The following is a 19287-nucleotide window of genomic DNA, read 5'->3' as shown; positions in this document are numbered from 1 at the left end:
AAAACAAAAAACCAGAACAGAACATTTTGTTAGAGATTTTGTTACGGAAACATGAATTTTACAGTCAATCACTTAGTTCATTCTTGTATGAACAAGAAAATAGGAAAGCTAAGACTGACTTTCAAGCTAGTTTATGCTTCAAAAATAATAGTAGCAAAGAAACAGACATTTTATATGCAAATTGTATTTGGCTAAGCTGCATAGTTACAGGTTACTGTTACCTCTTCCTCAGGATTTTTGGAGATTACTAAAACTTTCGGTCAACCATCCATTGTAAAGTCATCTGCACAAGAGCTGTGCATATGGAATGATGTAATATTGAGTTCCGTTAGGATTGGTCTGTCTAATTGGGTGTGCTGTAATAGAAGGTTACATCAGGAAAAGAGTAGTAAGAATAGTTCATAGAATAGTACTACTACCACCACTTTTGTTCAGCAAATAGTTTATATTGGTGTTTAGACATAATACAAAACATCGAACAGTGTGTTGACAAATGGTATTCTTTAACAGTCATAGAGAGTCATTATCTATTAAAACAAAAGTGACTGCTGTGGCGGAAAGAGCCCAACAACCTACTGGAGGAACTATTTTAGGGCAAAACTTTTATCTCCGTGCCACATGGCAAATGTCATCTCCTATAGCCTCCTCTCCATACTCATGCAGAACTCTCACTGACATTCTAAAATGTGCTCTACACACGCGAAGAGTGAGGAATATCACCACTGTGACCAGCCATGTGGACCCAGCTGAAAGGTCTTTACTGTTGTGGAACTCTTACTTGAATTAGAGTAGTCATTAAATATATATACAAATAAAATTGTGAGTAACATTGTGATATACAGTGTAACTATTTGTGGCTTTTGGAATCTCAAAAATGTTGTCAAGCATTGTATAATAGTAATTTGTTACTGGCTGAATTTACACCATCAAAAATTTGGGTAAAAGGTTTTGTTCCAAATAAACTTACAGAAATCTAGAGGTGAAAAGAAAATTAGAATTGCCAGGGCTCTAATTACTTCTGTCTTTGATCTATTCTGTCTGTTAAATCAGTGTTCACCTAAAACTCCGGGAGAGATGAGCTGTGAATCAGGCCTTGAAGACTGAGAAATCAGAATTTAATGAACCGAGATAGGAAAACACCCTGAATCACAGGTCTCTGAGAGTGCATGACCTACTGAAAGTGGGTTTTGAGTCAGAAACTGTTAGGTCAAGCTGAAGACATTTACCATGGAATATAAATGTTAGAGAGTAAGAAGCAGCCCAGAAAAGTCAAGGTGCAGCTTCTCTACATCAGCACACACATCCTTAATTCTAGACAAGAAGCTACTGTGGGGAGTTATAGTAAGAATTATGTTCAGCACTGACATGTACCATCAGGAAAGACAATAGAAAGTCACTGGTGGTTTAAAACTAAGAATTAAAAGAAAAAAAAAGAAAAAAAAACCCATCATTGACACAGGTATAAATATTGATATTGATAAATTGGGAATGTGAGTCTAAGAAGGATTCAGAATTTATGCTGAACACCTAAGCACTGTTGTGGTACAGCTGTCACAGCACTACTGTGTTATCCAGTAGTGTGGAAAGATTTGAAAGAGTAAGTAGAAGCACAAAGGTCACTTAAAATTTTATATTAATGAGACCAGGTTGGGGACACTGTGTCAAATCCTGTGTCCAAGTTTTAAAATGATGTCAAAGTATTAAGAAAAGCACCAAAGAAATTAAGAGACTTTATGAGCTCTATGAGCTTAGTTTATCAAAAAGAATATTGCAAAATAATACAACCAAACTCTGTAAATACATCAAAGGGGCAGAAAACATTGGACATTTATTCAAAGATGAGAGGCAGAAGAAAAATCAGTGAGACAGACAAATTCTAATGGAAATCTAGGCACACAGTTTAACAATAAAGAGAGAGGATCCAAGTGTAGCAACCAAGACAGTTAAGGTCTCTGTAAGACACAGTTTAGCAAAATATAAGGCATTGTGCTCAATCCATGGCTAGCTTGGTGAAAAGGAGTGACCTGTGATACATAGAAAAGCTGAATAAATTCAGAGTAGACATTGCAAGTCTCATGGAGAAATCTTCAGACTGCCAAAGGACACTGTGACCTTAAAGATCTTAAGGAAGAGAAGCAATAGGTATAGTTCAAAGTGAAAAATATTGTCATCTTGGAATCCTTCTATGCAGAGTCTGGGTTGCAGGTTTACAGTTGCCTGTACTGTAACCTGTAATCTGGGTTGAAGGTTACATGTGGTCATGTTGGCCCATTTAGCTCAGTTCTTTTCACAGCTGGATATTTGACTTACCCAGCAGTTGCAAGCATCATCTCATTGCACAATATGGAATTAAGCTCTACACTGGAGAGTTATCTTTAAACTACAGGCATCTTAATATCAGAGATGGAGCACTGCTAGGAGAAAATGTGCTAGTGTTCTATCTCTGACATGCATCTGCAAGGAGGAAAGAATTTTAAGCTAAATGGTAACATTGTCATGAAAGAAACAGCATAAACGAAATGGCTTTCAGTTACTGAAAAACTTCAGTTCAGGAATAGTATAGCACTTTGAGTTGAGATAGAAAAGCCTTTGTGTGTCAAGATGGAGCTAGATATTAGGATACTGTGACGTGTATGACTGTGATGGGATTCAGTTCTTTTTTAACCCCTCTACTGAGGATATGTTTTGCATTATTATTCTTTTAGGTCTTTAAAATAATTGGTATTACAGAAGTCTGGAAGAAAAAAAATAATAAAAACAGCTAACACAGATATGCAGATAGAGCACCAAAATCTACAGAATTTAAATGGGAGATCTCATCTACAAGCTGGCAATTTAGCTAGGAATAGAAAGCATGGCACATGAATCCATGCTCCTGAAATGTCTATTTAAAGTAGGCATGTTTGTGAGAGGAAATCTTACTCTCTTCTTGTTCTTCAAAGGGAAATGATTGAGAGCAACTTTTCAAAGGGAATTTTGCAATCTCCACAACTGTTTCCTTGCTTAAAACATTTAAACCTACAAAAATCAGATAGCGTTCCCATGGGTTGGTTGGTTGGCTTTTTAAGAATCACTGTATTCCTACTCATAAATTGCCTCTTTTCTATGTGCCTCAAATTTCTGCACATTTTTGCTACAGCACAAATTTTACAAATGAAAGTGCTTTATATATGCTTTATTTTTAAAGATATCTTTTCAGAAGCATTTTCAGTTGTACAACTTTGAGAGTCTTGTATCATTTGTGTGCTATAGTAAATACTGTTCTTCACTGGTTTCTCTTCTCCCTTAACCTTTTCAACATGGGTTCTTAAAAATTATATTTGGTGTGGTTTTTTTAATTATAAAAGAATATTTATTTGCAAATATTGAACAAAAAAAGTATGGGCTACTGTCAACATTTGTACAAGACAGATTGTAGTCCTCCAGAAGGACTTAATAAGAATAGCACAGGCAAAATGTGAAGGAAGGAATTACATCTTATATCACTTGATGATGCTCCCCAGTTTGCTGCTGCTACCTGTGAATGACAGAGATAAGAATATGGTGTGCTGTAGTGATACTTTCCACTGGAAACTTCCTGGAGAGAAAGAAAGTTTCTAAGCCCAGGTTAGAGCAGTCCCCTAATTTATCCAAGTCATTCTGAAAGCAGTCTCCAGAGTATCACTAAGTTACTTTTGAATACAATCAATGCCAGTTAGCTTTGAATTAGGTGGCATGTTCATTTTCTTCCTTCCATAGTAAAACTGCATGTGTATTTAATCTAGAAAATCTTGTATCAACACCAGGTTACTGTCATATTTGGCTTGCTGATTTTTCTCACCTGATCAAAAATTCTTTCTTTCATCTCAACCACAATCCATCTTAGCCATTTAGAGAAGCAGAAGTTTTATATTTCATCTTAGAATGCATACTATGGAACTGTTATGCTTTGCATGCATTATGATGGTCTGATAGCTCTTTCATGTCATTAATTAGTCTAATCGTTTGGACAGAAAGTGTGATATAACCCCATGAGCAACTGGATCCTGTGTTTGTGGACCATTCCCTCCAGCTGATGTCTGAATGACTTTAGTACACTTTACATTAAAAAGCTTCGTGGACAATCTCAATAAATTAATTACACATTCATAAGGAAAGCAAAAAATGCAGCCAGTCAATACACAGCTGCATCTCACAAACAATAATACAAAAAAGGATATCAGTAAATTTATCTGCATTGGTATTTATTCACTGGTTCACAAATAATGGTTAGATTAATTAATCTCAGGACTAATTATCTTGATTCTATAACTGTATGTAATGGTGTTAAAATTCATAAATTTTAAAGTAAAAATTATGCAATGTAAACATGTAATTAACAAGGTCTGCTACAATGAAATGTTTCTTGAACTGGTGATGTCGATCATCTGACAGTACCTTGATAACTGCACTTTCAAAATTGTATCAATAAGATTTTGTGGTATGAAAACAGTCTTTAAAATCTCTCCTGCGCAATATAGATCTTTGCATAAAATATATTTGGTAGGATTAATGGAGTTGGTAGGATTAAAGTGAGTATTATGTTGTATGAAATTAGAAGCACACGATTTTTATTTTTTGGGGTGTTTTTGGTAAAGGGAGTGTCTCTAATATGATCTATTAATTTGCAAGAGTGAACATAAACCCAACGAAAATATCTTTTGGAAAGAAAAATGTTCCAGAATGTGAAAGCTCATAATTACAGCCAAACGTTAACATGAATGACCACTGAAGGTCTCAAGCCCATCCAAATTAAAGTGTTTTCCTTGTTTGTAGAGAACTGATAAATACTGCCCTATCAGAATAACAAAAACTGCTTTCAATTTTAGACCAAAAAAAAAAATTAATGTCAAGGTAAGGCATAAACAATACTAATTTGATTTTTTTTTTATTGTGTGGATAAAACTAATGTTTTTCTAGATTTGTGCACAGTTTTTCATTATAATGCATTTGTTCAGTCAAGTAGCATGACACAGATGTTCATGAGGTTAGACTGGGTGTCCGAGATAGCTGTGTCAGAAGAGAAATGCAGTTCTCTGTGTTTTATTTCAATGCACAACTTGAACTTCTAAAAGCCTTGCAGATGAGGCAGATATTGTGGAATGGCAGCTCAGAAGGGGAATGAATATGTTTAAGGCAAATATTTTTTAAAATTGCAATGCAGTTTTAAAAACAACCTCTCCACTCTACTGGAAAGCAAAATCCTTAACAGAAAATAGAAAACAAATCGACTTCTCTTACTGAAAGCCATTCATCAGCAATATTGACTCACAAAAAGCCAGGGCTGTCCTAAAAAGCCAAGAGCTGTATCAGAGGGTAACAGCTGAACAAACCCTGTCCTGAAAGTGATATACAGCATCAGCTCTCACTGCTGCCCCATTCTAGCTCACACAGAAACTTGCTTCTGAGGAGGAAAACAAGACTCACAATTCATCTCCTTCTCTGAATTACAATTTGGAGGACTCGGTCTCTTTACATTATCTACCTTGTGAACCCAGAGTAAATTAATTTCTAGTTTAGATGCCTGAATTAGGTAGTATTACCTTCTTCTACTATTCAAGGTTAATGCAAGGAGGGAATTTTATCCTCTTATTTTGAATAAATTCAAATGGTCAGATTAATTTTTCAATATCATGCTGCAGAGATATGTAGTATCAGATCAAGACACATTTTTGTCTTAACAATATTTTTATGCAACAAGCGATAGATTTCTATTAAGATGACAAATGATCCACTCTGTTAATTTAGTAGTTTAGAGGTGAAGACTGAATGCTAAATATATGGGATTGCATTTCAATGCAAGAATTTGAAATATCTTTTCAGATTTAGATTAAAAAAACGCATTTTTTCTCTTTCAGTGTCTGAGCATTTAGTGCTCCTTGTAGGTTAGGCAATAGTTACAAGTGTTTTTTTAAAATGATGTACCTGATATTTTTATCTTGTGATGTATTGTTACAATTGAGAATGCCTTCCTCCAGTCTTCCTCCAGTCTTGTTTGTTATTGAAGTAAAAATGGTATAATGTTTAGAGCTTAATTACTTCATGTGCTATAGCCTTAAAAAAAAAGTTTTGAATTGCTGTGGTCTGTTTCAAGTTTTCATAACAGAGAGGGAATAATAACAGGATTTTAAGCCTTCTGATTAAGCCAATCTGACCTATCACCATTCTCCAGGATAAAGGGCTTACATTCCAGGTGAGGATAAATTTGTATATATAATTATTTGTGACTCACTACGTATATAGATATAACCACAATGCTTTACAGCCCCACTTTGGAAAGAAAAACATCTCTTGGGTTAAAGGAAGAAAACTAATTTGTCAGCATTCTTTGTAATCCTATGGGCATGGCTTTCTGTTTAATTAATGTATTCAATAAACCACAGGTCTAATTTTACTTTCCCATTTAAGACAAGTTTACTGTTGCCAGTTTCAGTCATGCAGCATGTGAATTTTGTTAAGATATTTTATCTTAAGAATAAGATAATTTTTATCTTAAGAATTATCTTATTTTATGAATTTTAACTCTTCAATTGTATTTCCAGGAACACCTACCTCCTTAGAAGTCTTTTGTACCTGTTGTATAGCTTATTTTTATATATGTTCTACATTCAGATCTTAAGTCTCTTGCTGTTTCTTAATTTGTTCAATCAACAATCAAACACCTATACACCTATACAAGGAGCAAGGAATGTTTCAAATGTTTAAATTCTGACAAATATCTCACTCTTCCAAAGATCTACTGCATGGATGATATTCTGACATCTTTGAATTAAAGATAGGCAGATCTTCACAAAATTCAATTAGCTGTTTGGAAGGGGGGTTTAGATAGATAACCTTGGCTAAAAGAAATGGAATATCTTTGAGAATAGAAACTGTAAATCACTAATTTATAGTAGTCTGAACTTGAATTAGTATCTCATTATAAAAATGAATTTGCATATCAATTGAATAATGGAGAGAATTCATTGGAGAAAAGGATAGATTGTAAAATGATCAAGTAAAATAATTTTAGAAGACTATCTTTTATAACACCACATATCCTTCTATAAAAGCATGTCAGAGCTGAACAGTTACACATATTTTTGTGATTAATCAATGATTCCTCTAACCAACTGAACTTGTGCAGGAACTGAATAGTGGCTTTCTCTACCATAATGAATAATGGTTTAACTGATGCCTATGAGACAACATTAGACTGAAAGGAAAATTAATTAAAATTAAACTTCGACCTAACAGAAAAGAAGAAAAAAGAAAGAAAGAAAAAAAACACCAAAAAACCCACAAAAAAACTACAATGCAAACTCTTCCCAAATCTAGGGGCAAGCTGTGAATACTGAAAATAGAATTCTACAGATTATAGATGCTTGGTTGATCATGTATTTTGAATGCATCCCAAAATGTACATTAAAATTGTAGAGATGCCTATTACTATGTTTTCTAGTAATTTACTCTCTCGATAGATATTTTACTACTATGGCATTGCTCCATCAATTTACTTTGCATATATTAGGCTGCTGTACTGTCACTCAATATAAACAGGAACAGAGTCCACTGAAGTGTAGATTTGCAGAAGAAACATATTTATTGTAATCATAATTAATGAACATTTAGAATGCCATGTCTTCTGTTCCCCCTTTATCTTGTTTTGCTTTAAAAATCCATTTTAGGAGTTGAAAACCATAGCTGAAATTGAGAAATGGCATTCTTTGATATGTTTCCTCTCAATTATTTTACTATTCATAAAAATCTTCACAGAAAATCTTCAGATAGAATGAAATTATTGAGGTTTATCAAAACTCTGATTTTGAATTAAAACTGCAGGGATTTTTAGGACTGAAGCACAATTCAGTTAAAGACTATTCCATTTGCTCTAGGGAAGCTCTACTTGTGTCATCAGTACAAGTGTTGTCCTGTATTTTCCCTGAGCATGTCAGATGGCAGTTTGGAAGACAAGACATTTTCTTCAAAGTAAGCTTGGTAAGACATAAGTTTAGTTAGAGGAAAGTGGAAAATAGCCTGAAAATAGCCTCACCTTAAAATAAAGTATTTCAACAAGCAGGACTAGAGCCCAGAGAAGTCAAAACTTAGCAGTAAATAGAACTCAGTGCTGGATAAAGTTATTTCCCAAAATACTTCTCATTAAATTGTTTATTCTGATTAGTCAGCTAATTATAGTGCAGATACTGTGTTATTACTACTGACTAAGGACTTTCAATTAATGGAAAATGTTCTAGTTGGAAAAATAGTAATTTATTGAAGTAAGATTTTTTACAGAAACATATCCATTTCAGTGTTGCTTTAATGAAACGCTGCCAGGCTTGGATGGAATATTGTCCAGTGCCCTTTCTATTCTGTCAGAGGCAATCAGTTTTCTAATGTTGATGTGAACTGAAGGTGGAGTCTCAGTTTCTAATTTTTAAAAACTTCTCTGAGTATTTTCCCCACAGAAGTGACAGAGATTTTTCCTGCTTTCTGCAATTTAAACCTCCTTTTGTGTATAGAAAAAGTAATGCAATCTTTACAGCACTCTGGAATTTTCTGTGACAGGAATGGTGATGTTCAACCAGCTGTATTATTTACATGTGATACATGGATTAAGTATTTTTTTTTCTTTTTGATTAATTCTATCCAGAGTCAACACTATATAATTCAACATAAGATTTTCTTTAAGGAATAGCGTTGAGCTTCAGGGTGATGGTAAGAGTGGCAGGATTTATGCCACATAATGACAGAAACCAGTATTTCTAATGTATGCACTGAAGCATATTCCTTACTGAGTAAGTCAGAGAAAATAATGGGAAGGTTAAAAGACAGTGCTTTTCATGTTTCCACCAAAATGATCCTGGTCCTCTACACATGTTCTCTTTCACATACAGAAAGTGATACTTAAGTTTCCTCTCAGATACATATTTTATTTGATTATACCATGTATCAAACACCCTTAATTATGATCTGAGTCTTCTAAGCTTCATATAAACAAATGGAAATATGCTAGGTGAAGCAGAGATCATGACCTGCACCATTCTGCTGACACTTCCTGCACATCCTATGGAGGCTGGACACCGGACTTCACAAGGTCCAGGTAGAGTATCCCTTTCTTGGGAGATTGTGAAGGCATTGAGAACCACCCCCAAAACAGAGTTCTGGTGTACAAGATACTTCCTCTTCTGAAGGAGTCATCACAGTTCAAAAGGATGAAAAACAATGCATTCAGGTAGCTGTTAGGGAATCTAAACAACTCATTTGTGCTTAGGTTCTGATTACAGATGAAAATTTGAGTACACTTGCTTCCAAAGATCTGTGTTCAGGAACAATGAAATTAGGTAGAGAGACATATAGATTGCACAGTGCTAGTGTTTTGGGATGAGTTTTGGAGGTAAAATTTTAACATGTATATGGAGAAACTGCTTGCAAATAGCATGTTTTATTCCAGTTCTCTACTGTATTGTACTTTCTGTAATCATGGCTTATTGTCTCAGGTGGGTGCACTTAATATTCACTTTATATAGCAAAAAAATTCAACATCATGTTTGAAACAATTATGTATTCAATCTTCAGTGTGCAGGAACTGAAGCAAAATAGAAGATAGTTTATTTTACTTTAACTCTTGAAAATTAAGGCTTAAAGCAAACTGATAAATTTGCTTTCTTAAAAAACAAACAAAAAAACCCAATAACAAACCCAGAAACTTTGCAAAAAGCTTTGAAAAAAATTTCTATGCATTTAAAACAAATCTTTTATAGGATGTAGTCCAGATGTGATGATGAAATCTGTCCACTTTGATTTTCATTCTAATACTGTTGCATCTGATGTTCTAGTGTCAGGGAAAACATCACTCAGATGTTTAGGCACAGAATTAACATCTACCTTAGAATGCTTTAGTTTGTCATAATTTAGCTGTGTGAAATTAGTGCTTCAGTCATGATTGATTTCAACATTTTTGTTTTTCCCTTCACAAAAAAGTTTTACCCTGCTTTTGCCAGCAAGTTACCATTTTGTGACATTTATTTTGTCTATCTAGTAGGGCACCCTTAGCCAGCAGATATATTGCTCATAAAACTGGAAGTTTAGTTGGTCCCTGCAGATGAGTATGCCTTTGCCTACAGATGCCCAGAGCATGGACACACTTGTGTATTACTGCATCTAACAGATAACAGTGCATTTTAGAAATGTTTTTGAAATTAAAAGCCTTAGCAGGACAAAAACTCAGGATGTTTTTAATAATCAAGTCTGACTGCATCCCAAAACATTACAAACCAGGTTTTCACTGAGCTCTGCAATCACCCACTAAGACTTAAATTAGTAGCAATTTTAAAAACACCCCAACTTTCTGAAGAACCATGTCCAGTGTAACTATATTTGCAAGGCTTTTCTCCTGAGTGGTTAGCTATGAAATTAAAGTTAATAAGTAAAAATTATACAAATTTATAATCAAACAATTTTACAGAAAGTCATCTTGGAAATTATATATTCTGCTACTTGTGGATCCTCAGAGAAGCATTGAAGGATTACATTGGGCTCATATTTCACTTTTCAAAATTCTGAAGGGGAGAAAAAGAAACTGAAGATAAATTCTAGCCATAGTGGAGTCTCATGCAAAATGTACAAATTATGTGAAGCCTTGGGCAAAGGTGAAATGGATAGGTATTCAACTATCACATTTTTTAATATCAAATCTATTTTACATATATTTTATACCAAAGATGGAATGGAGAAAAGGGCAAAATATTAAGACAGGTAGTGAAGTTATAACTGCAGCTTGAATTTTAATCAAGATGAGTTAAAACGCTAGTTAGCTTTTTCCAGTGTCATGGCTACACTGATTTTGTTGATGATCACTGAATCATAGAATCACAGAATCCCCAAGTTTGGAAGAGACCTCAAAGATCATCAAATCCAACCCGTCAGCACAGACCTCATGACTAAACCATGGCACCAAGTGCCATATCCAAACCCTTCTTGAACACCTCCAAGGATGATGACTCCACCACCTACCTGGGCAGCCCATTCCAATGGCTAACAACTCTCTCAGTGAAGAACTTTCTCCTCACTTTGAGCCTAAACTTCCCCTGGTGCAGCTTGAGACTGTACCCTTTCTAAATTAGCATTTTCTGTATGAATCACGTACAGGTTTATAGCAATTAATGCAACCTTACATTTTTGAGATAATGTGGTACTTCTTTGCTTGCTATTGTTTCACTGGGACAGTCTCAGGCTAATCTGCTGGCTTACTTTTCCCTGTAGCCATTGATTTATATTGGACCATAGCCCCATTACCTGTGCAGCTCCACTATTTCAACAGCCCTAGACTACAGCCTTCTCGACTTTTTTCTATATTTCCTGTTCTCTCAAACTGTTCCCCCTGGAAACTGCATTTCACAAATATTTCATGTCACCAAATAGAAACTTCAGTAATAACAATATTGAAGAGGACTGATCTTCCTTAGGGAAGTTCCTATGTAGAAATTGCCCTTACTCTACCCACTGTCCCTGCCTATTTTGTACATCTATTGTAAATCTAGAGGAATAAGGGGTCTGTATGTGGTATAGCAAAATTACACAGAAAGTGTTTGTTATATAGCAAGTCCATTGCAATGTAGACTAAATATATTTACCCTGTTTGCTGTTGAATAACACTGAATGAATTCATTAGACACATAGCTGGAAGAGCAATAACAAAATGCATTCTTTTACAATCATGTGCAGTCTACATTTGTACTTATTTTCCTTTCTTTTTGCTCTCTCTATTTAGCATTTGTATTAATGCAGTATCTAAAAATCAGGATGGATCATACAGCTTCAAAACCCATAAAAATGATGTCTAAGCTGGAAAAAAGTGCAGTCTCAAAGAGTTTTGCCTTTTCTCTTGACTTTACATTGCAGACTGCTCTGCTTCCTGATGCTCTTCTCATTCTTCTGCTTTGGTCCTGCATTCTTGTTACATATAGTTTCTACTTGTGTCCTTTCCTGCTTGCTGAGATGGTAGTTGATAGCTTCCAAAAGGTGCCTTTTACTCAATCTGTTCACAATGTCTACATATTAGTTGCTAACTTCTTTTAATGACTCTCCCAACAAACATTATGGTGATCAGTGGGAAAAGCAATAAAAAGGAGAAGATGCAACTCTACACAGAAGGGCTCTTCGTTGTTCATTGCTGAAAAGCTGATTTGCGGGAATAATTCCCCATAGGTATTATTACATAATACTCAGTAAGTTCATTTGAAGCTTGTATTCTAAATCTGTTAAAATAAGAAGCTCTAATCTTATAAAGATTTTCATTTTCTCTAATTGCCATGATTCCTAGTATATCTGGACAAAAGTAACCTGATAGAGGAGCTATTACATTTTTCATCATACAGAAGCCTAGCACTTATCTCACAATATTACTTGCTTTCAGCTGTTGTTAACATCAATTGTCTAGAAATTAATTAGGAGAGGTTGAAAAATAAGAAAACGTCACTAGCACAGTAAAAACGTAAGGATTCAAGTTTCTAATTGGTGTTAGCTAATCTACTTAGTTTATAACATTATAAGCTCAAAAATCTGCCTCTAATTCTTTCTACAAATTACAAACATGGGAATAAAATATTTTTTTTAAAAAAAGCAACTTCTTTTTTTTCATAGAAATACTCATGAAAAAGCCTGTATTTTATTCAAAGGGATTTCAGTATTTTCAATGGTATAGTTGAAATACAAGAGAATTTGAGTAACATACTCTTGTTGAGTAACATACTCTTGCTCACAGGAAATCCCACTTCCTTTTTGGCTGGAATTTTGGAAAGTAAAATGCCTGTCTATGTTTTCCCCCCATCCCCTGCAAGGGAACCGGAATGCTCTCCTCCTAACATCTATACGGACCTCGAGCATACTTCCTTCATGCCAGGGGTGCCAGCTCCAATAATACAGTAGCACAATTTTGAAAGAGAGCTGTTTGATAAGCTGTAGAAGCTTTAGCAGGGATTCACTCCTCCTCTCTCAGGAGCTGGGATTTTAATTTTTTTTATTATTAGTTTTATTGTTATTGTTATTTTTAACCTCCAGAGTGCTGGTGAGATGCTTTTGGTCTCTGTGCAAGCTACTGTCGAGGTACAACTTTACCAGGCCTCCCACCTTCCTAATTCTGACCCTGAGCTTCATGTGATGTCCTGACTTTTGGGCTTAACCTTGGACCTGCCTCATCACTACCAGTTTTGCTTGTAAATCTGAAATGGGTTTTGTGCTGGATCTACTCTGCTTCTGCACAGGTGCTGCAGGGCTGCAAACTTTGTTGATAGGATCCTGTTCCTGCGTGCCTTTCTGTGTATGTAAACTACCAGCTCACCTTCCCTTCCCTTGCCACTCCTTGAGATATAGGAAACCTTTTTCATTAGGACCTGGACTCTGTTGACTGATTTATCCTACAAAATCTTTTCAAACTGAGTCTGGGCTGATGAGGAAAGGTATTGTGCCTCAGTGCTCTCATCTTGAAATGTTACATTTTCTTTCACATACTATTTTTTTCACATCCTGATTTTAATAGACATTTCTTGGACAATATTGTAGGCATAACTCAGGTGACCCACCTGGCGGATGTGGGGCTGACTATGGATATAGTCTACCTGGATTTCAGCAAGGCCTTTGACACCATCCCCCATATCAAACTCCTGGCCAAGCTGTCAGTCCTCAGCTTGGACAGCAGCATTCTGCGTTCGGTTTGGAACTGGCTGAAGGGCTGGGCCCAGAGAGTGGTGGTGAATGGCGCCACATCCAGCTGGCAGCCATTCATTAGTGGTGTCCCCCAGGGATCAGTGTTGGGCTCTATCCTGTTCAATATCTTTATTGATGATCTGGATGAGGGGATTGAGTCCATCATCAGTAAATTTTCTGACGACACCAAGCTGGGGGCAGGTGTTGATCTGTTATAGGGTAGAAGAGCTCTGCAGAGGGAGCTTGAGAGGCTGGACAGATGGGCAGAGTCCAACATATCCAAGTGCCGGGTTCTACACATTGGCCACAACAACCCCATGCCACTGCAGGCAGGGGTCAGAGTGGTTGGAGAGTGGCCAGGCAGAAAGGGACCTGGGGGTACTGGTTCACAGTAGGCTAAACATGAGCCAGCAGTGTGCTCAGGTGGCCAAGAAGGCCAATAGCACCCTGGCCTGCATCAGGAATAGTGTGGCCAGCAGGAGTAGGGAAGTTATTGTACCCCTGTACTCAGCTCTGGTTAAGCCACACCTCGAGTACTGTGTCCAGTTCTGGGCCACCTCAGTTTAGGAAAGATTTTGACGTGCTAGAACATATCCAGAGAAGGATAACAAAGCTGGTGAGGGGTTTGGAGCACAAATCCTATGAGGAGAGGCTGAGGAAGCTGGGGTTTTTTAGCCTGGAGAAGAGGAGGTTCAGGGGAGACCTTATTGCCATCTACAACTCCCTGAAGGGTGATTGTAGCCAGGCGGATGTTGGTCTCTTCTCCTAGACAACCTGTGACAGAACAAGAGGACACAATCTCAAGCTGCACCAAGGGAAGTTTAGGCTGGATGTTAGGAAGAAGGTCTTTGCAGAAAGAGTAATTGGCCATTGGAATGTGCTGCCAAGGGAGGTGGTGGAGTCACCATCACTGGAGGCATTTAAAAAGAGACTGGATAAGGCATTTAGTGCCATGGTTTAGTTGATTAGATGGTGTTGGGTGATAAGTTGGACTTGATCTTGAAGGTCTTTTCCAACCTGGTTAATTCTGTATTCTATATTATTAATAAGATGCTGAATTCTCATTAGAACATCTGAAACTATTGTCAAACATATTTGTGATAGTATATAATACTAAATATATTTTTAGCTGTTTTCTTTTTTCATTTTTCATTATTTGGGGAAACTAATGCTGACTCCCGCTTCTTAAAGCTATTCATCTGAAATAAATTTGCAATGTAATGCGGGAATAATTTCAAAAGCAGTTAACTGTGAGCTGAGATGTGCCCCAGAGTTAAACAGTGTGAAGATCTTTGTGATACTCTTTTCTTCAAAATAAAGGCAATGGGGCAGTGAACAGAACAAGGAAAGAGGTAATAACCTAGTCATAGCCTGATTCATGGTGTATGTTAATTTGCATAACTAAAGAAATATTATATAGGGAGAATCTATTTTGCATTTCCACAGTGCCACCTACCTTTTCATTCTGTGCTTTCCCCATACACAGGTGTGCATATAAAATAGCTACACGCTTTAAGGAGAAAGCAGAGTCCCCAGAAAGAACTGTGTAGTTCTAATAGATCTGTGCTGTTGTCCATGCAAGTTTGAGAGATGTCATGAAATGTACTCATAAATATGATCTTCATGTTGACTCTATGAGTATGATCTTGCTCTCAGCATGACCTCTTGCCATGCAAATCTAGAGGAATTTTTGTTTATGCTATTACTTTAATGAAAACTTGTAGGAATATTCAGTCTTGGAGATTATTACAGCTTCATTTTCCTTTTCTGATAGTGAATTACAGTTATTTTTAGGCTCTATTAAATTATGTCCCCTAGCTTTCACCCTCATTTTTGCATTTCTACTCTCAATATCACACTGGGACTTGGCCTGGAAGTCATTAATAAATACTCTTTTTTTTTTTTTTTTTTTTTTTTTTAATTTAGGTTTGATTATAGCATTTCTCCCAGTCCTCAAATACACCACTGACCCATATTGAAAACAAAACTAAACATCTGTCTTCACAGGCAAGCCTAAGATTTAAATGATCACTTTAAACAGCCTCAGGGCTGTTGGATAAGAAATGAGAGTTTTTACTGTCAGGTTCATTCAGTCTTTTCACACAGCCTTCAGTGTGTGTGAATGAAGAACAGAAACATTTTGATGCTGTACAATGTAAGAGAAGATACATTCTTTTTGTCTACAGCGTTTGACCAAGGTTTGCACCTAGGAATTTGCAGCACATTCATCTTTTCATTCAGCATATTACATAGGTGCTAAGGTTGGGGACTGTGTGTCGCACAGAGAGTGGAAGCTGAGTCTTGTTATTCCCTGTTCCCTTTGCACTAATGGAAATAATTTCACAAGGTTTAAGTTGTAAAAGAACTAGAAGTAATTGCTCCAGGAATGTTACAGGTTTTATTATTTTAACCTTGGGTTTTTTTCCTTCTTTACCCCCACTTGTTACATTGTAAAGCACAGTGAAGACTGTAGTGTGTCTTGAATGGACTCAGATTTCTCAGATATTATTGCTAGACCTAAAGTCACTAACAGTCCTTAATATGTGGTTTAATATAATTAAAATAGAGGATTAATTGTTCAAGAGTAGGATGGCCTTTAAATAGTATGCAGAGAAAAAATAAGTCTGTAAGTATACTGAAATAGAGCAATACTAACACCATGCTCCTCGTATTGCCTACACTACACAAGGGCTTGGTCATCTACTCTGAACATTAAAGACTCAGTGCAGCTGGAAAATTTAAATGGTAAAGTAAACGCATTTGCTCTTTTCTCCCAGTGTCATTTAATCCCACACCATGTGACCCAGTTTCCTAAAATCTCTTTCTTTTGGCACAATTACAGTAAAATCACAGTGTAAACTATTTACATTGCATATGTTGATAAAAAACAGGTCTTCCAAAAGTAAGATTTACTATGAACCTGTGAGCACTTGTGAAGTGTGCCATCACCGTGGGGCACTACATGCTGCTGTTTTAACTTTGTGCACCATTATAAAACCCTTCCACGTAAAATCTCCAAACTCTTTTTGGAGAACCGCTTTTCCAACATAAGTTTCCTTTTTCATCTTTGTCAAGTAACAATGTGATTCTTAAAACAGTCTGGCATTGTCATGTTATCTGGCATTGTCATGTTATCTGCCATAGTCTGTTCATTGTGACACAGAGCTAGAATGTTAACGAGCATGCCTCACTCTGCATTAGCAGTGAATACATGCTGACATTCACGCCTGCTTTGTTAATTATCTGATTTTTCCTTTCAAAGTTTTCCCTCACCTTTAAATGCAGGAGTCAAGTTTATTTTAGCCTGCTATCACCACACATTCAGAGCTATGTATTAAAAGAATGGTTGCACTGATACCATAAAATTACTTTAGACAGAAAAGGTGTGCTGCTGTATGAACCTCAGTCACATGAGTGTGAACTCAAGTCATAATTTATAGATATGTTGCCATTTTTTACAAATGTCAGTGGCACTGCAAATGTTTTCCCTCTTCAGAGAAATTCCCTAGACCACATTCTCTGTTCGCTCTGTGATCATTTCTTTGGTTTCTGTAAAAGACTTCTCTGCCTGAATGTAATCCCTCATTTTTCCCTTTACTGAAAATAACCAATAGCAATAAATCTGTATTTTACCAACTCAGATCATCTCCTGTAACTTTAAAATATTGACACGTGGCACCGTTAAGAATTTTTAAGATAACCACCGTTACACTTCCTGCTAAAAACAGGGATAAAATTCACAGATCAAATAGGGAAACCCTGACTACAAACAGGTGAAGGAAATGCACAGTGTTCAGCTTGTAAAATGCAGAATCAAATTCGCGGCAATGAAAGGTTAGAAACCCATTTGCAGCGCAAACCCCACGTATTCCTTTTCCGTGCCCAGTCTGGCTGCCGAAGGTAGCCAGGCGTTAGCGGCGAGGAAAGGCAGCGACCACAGCCGCTCGCTGTGCGAGTCCCGGGCGTTTCGGCCGCCCGAGAAAACTGGCGAACGTACTCTTCCCCAAAGAGCAAAACTCACCTGAGCAGTACCGCGGCTTCCCACAGATAAAATCCCGAGACAGCAGCGCGGAGGTACCTAATCCGGGCCATGCTGCTCGGCACCACCGTGGAGCCCTGGAGCGGTCGTGTCCGAGGCATCGGCGGGGCTCCGCGGCGCTGCGCGACTAGGCGCAGCTCGGGCGGTGGACACAGGTGAAGCTCGGCTCCCCGCGGGAGGCCGGCGCCCCAGCACCCTGGAGAGCTCCGGCTGCTCCGTTCCGCGCCTTCCTAGCGCCCGGCGACAGCCCGCGCACTCCCGCTGGGCCCCGCCGCTCCCGCCCCGCCGCTCCGCATCGCCGCCGACTGGGAGCTTAATCCCAGCCGCGGCGGCAGCGCCGAGCCTCGGCGGCGGCGGGACCCCACCTCTCTGCCTGCTCGCCCCCGGCTCCTGCCAGCAGCCAGCACCCCGCCGCCGGCCGCATCCTGGGCGACGGGGGGGAGAGGGGGGCGGCGGCCCCGGCGGCGGGGCGGGGGCTGGCCACGGCCGCCCCCTCGGAGTGCGCTGTCGCTGGGGAGGCCGGCGGGGCGGGACCGTGGACGGCGGAGGCGAGGGGGCGCCCTGGAGGGGCTGCCCCTGAAAGGGGAGATAGCCTCATCGGGAGCGTGGGAGTGGGTTTGTCTGAGGCTCGTCAGAGCAGTCCCTGGTTGAGCAAAGCAGCCGCTGTCTGCGGGTCCTGGCCCGGAGAGAAGGGCCCGGTGGGAACGCCTGCGCGGGGCAAGCTGCGTTCAAAGGCTCGGGTGAAATCTCTGAGCCTTCGGTCTCTGAGGAAAGTAGGGTGAAAGTTTTTCTACTTTGTCTGTACCTTGCTGCTATGCTTCCTCCCCCCTTCCCCCCCAGTCCCCCCCCCCCCCCCCCTTGTTTTTTATTTTCTTTATTTTCCTTTTTTTTTTTTTTTTGTTCAGAAATGGGGAAAAAAGCAGTGTTGATGGACATAGGAATAGTATATCCTGTTTTAGTCCACTAATTAGAAAAGAGAGCTGATCTGGTGCCATGAGGTGGGAAACCGAAAGAGTTGGCTAATTTTGCTGGGGAGAACGGAAGGGACTGAGGGAACAAGAGAAGGAACATTGTAAGAAGAAAACAAGAATGTTATTCACTAGAGAAAGGAGGAACAAGAAACAACTTTACAAATACAGGTGACAATAGAAAAGTAAATGATTGTAGGTAGAGTTCCCAAATGGCACTTCATGCAAGCCAGGAACTGCTTGCATTAGAAAAAGGTAAGGATTTATTAGTTGATAATGGGAAGTATTGAGAGTCTTGCAGTAATCTCTGTGGTTTGTGCATGAAGTAAAATGGAAGGTTTTCAAGGAAGGGCTTTACCTGGAGAGAGTCAGAAGAGGAGAATACGTCTTATATTGTGAAGTAGAGATATCCTCTGTGAGCCTAAAAGGCAATACCTTTTGAACACCTACACGCTGAGACAGTTGGGATTGTTCAGCCTGGAAAAGCGAAAGCTCTGGGGATGCCTTATAGCAGCCATCCAGTATCTGAAAGGGGCCTACAAGAAAGCTGGAGAGGGGCTGTTTATAAGGGTGTGT

At 38.2% G+C, this 19287-nt stretch overlaps 1 protein-coding gene across 2 annotated transcripts in view; it reads right to left on the bottom strand.

Annotated features, from left to right (window-relative positions):
- GLRA3 (glycine receptor alpha 3) overlaps positions 1-18126 on the bottom strand; it is a 72518-nt gene extending 54392 nt beyond the window's left edge. For both annotated transcript variants that reach the window (XM_068137056.1, XM_068137055.1), the window contains exon 1: positions 17726-18126. In XM_068137056.1, the coding sequence (XP_067993157.1) occupies positions 17726-17844 (119 nt within the window). In that variant the 5' untranslated portion in view covers positions 17845-18126. The remainder of the gene's footprint in view (positions 1-17725) is intronic.
- Positions 18127-19287: the final 1161 nt, after the last annotated feature.

The sequence above is a fragment of the Melanerpes formicivorus genome, unplaced genomic scaffold, assembly GCF_026170545.1.
Source record: "Melanerpes formicivorus ecotype bairdi unplaced genomic scaffold, bMelFor1.0.p_v2 SCAF_4, whole genome shotgun sequence".
NCBI lineage: Eukaryota > Metazoa > Chordata > Aves > Piciformes > Picidae > Melanerpes > Melanerpes formicivorus.
The sequence above is the reverse complement of the archived record's forward strand: the minus strand, read 5'-3'. Positions and strand labels throughout refer to the sequence as shown.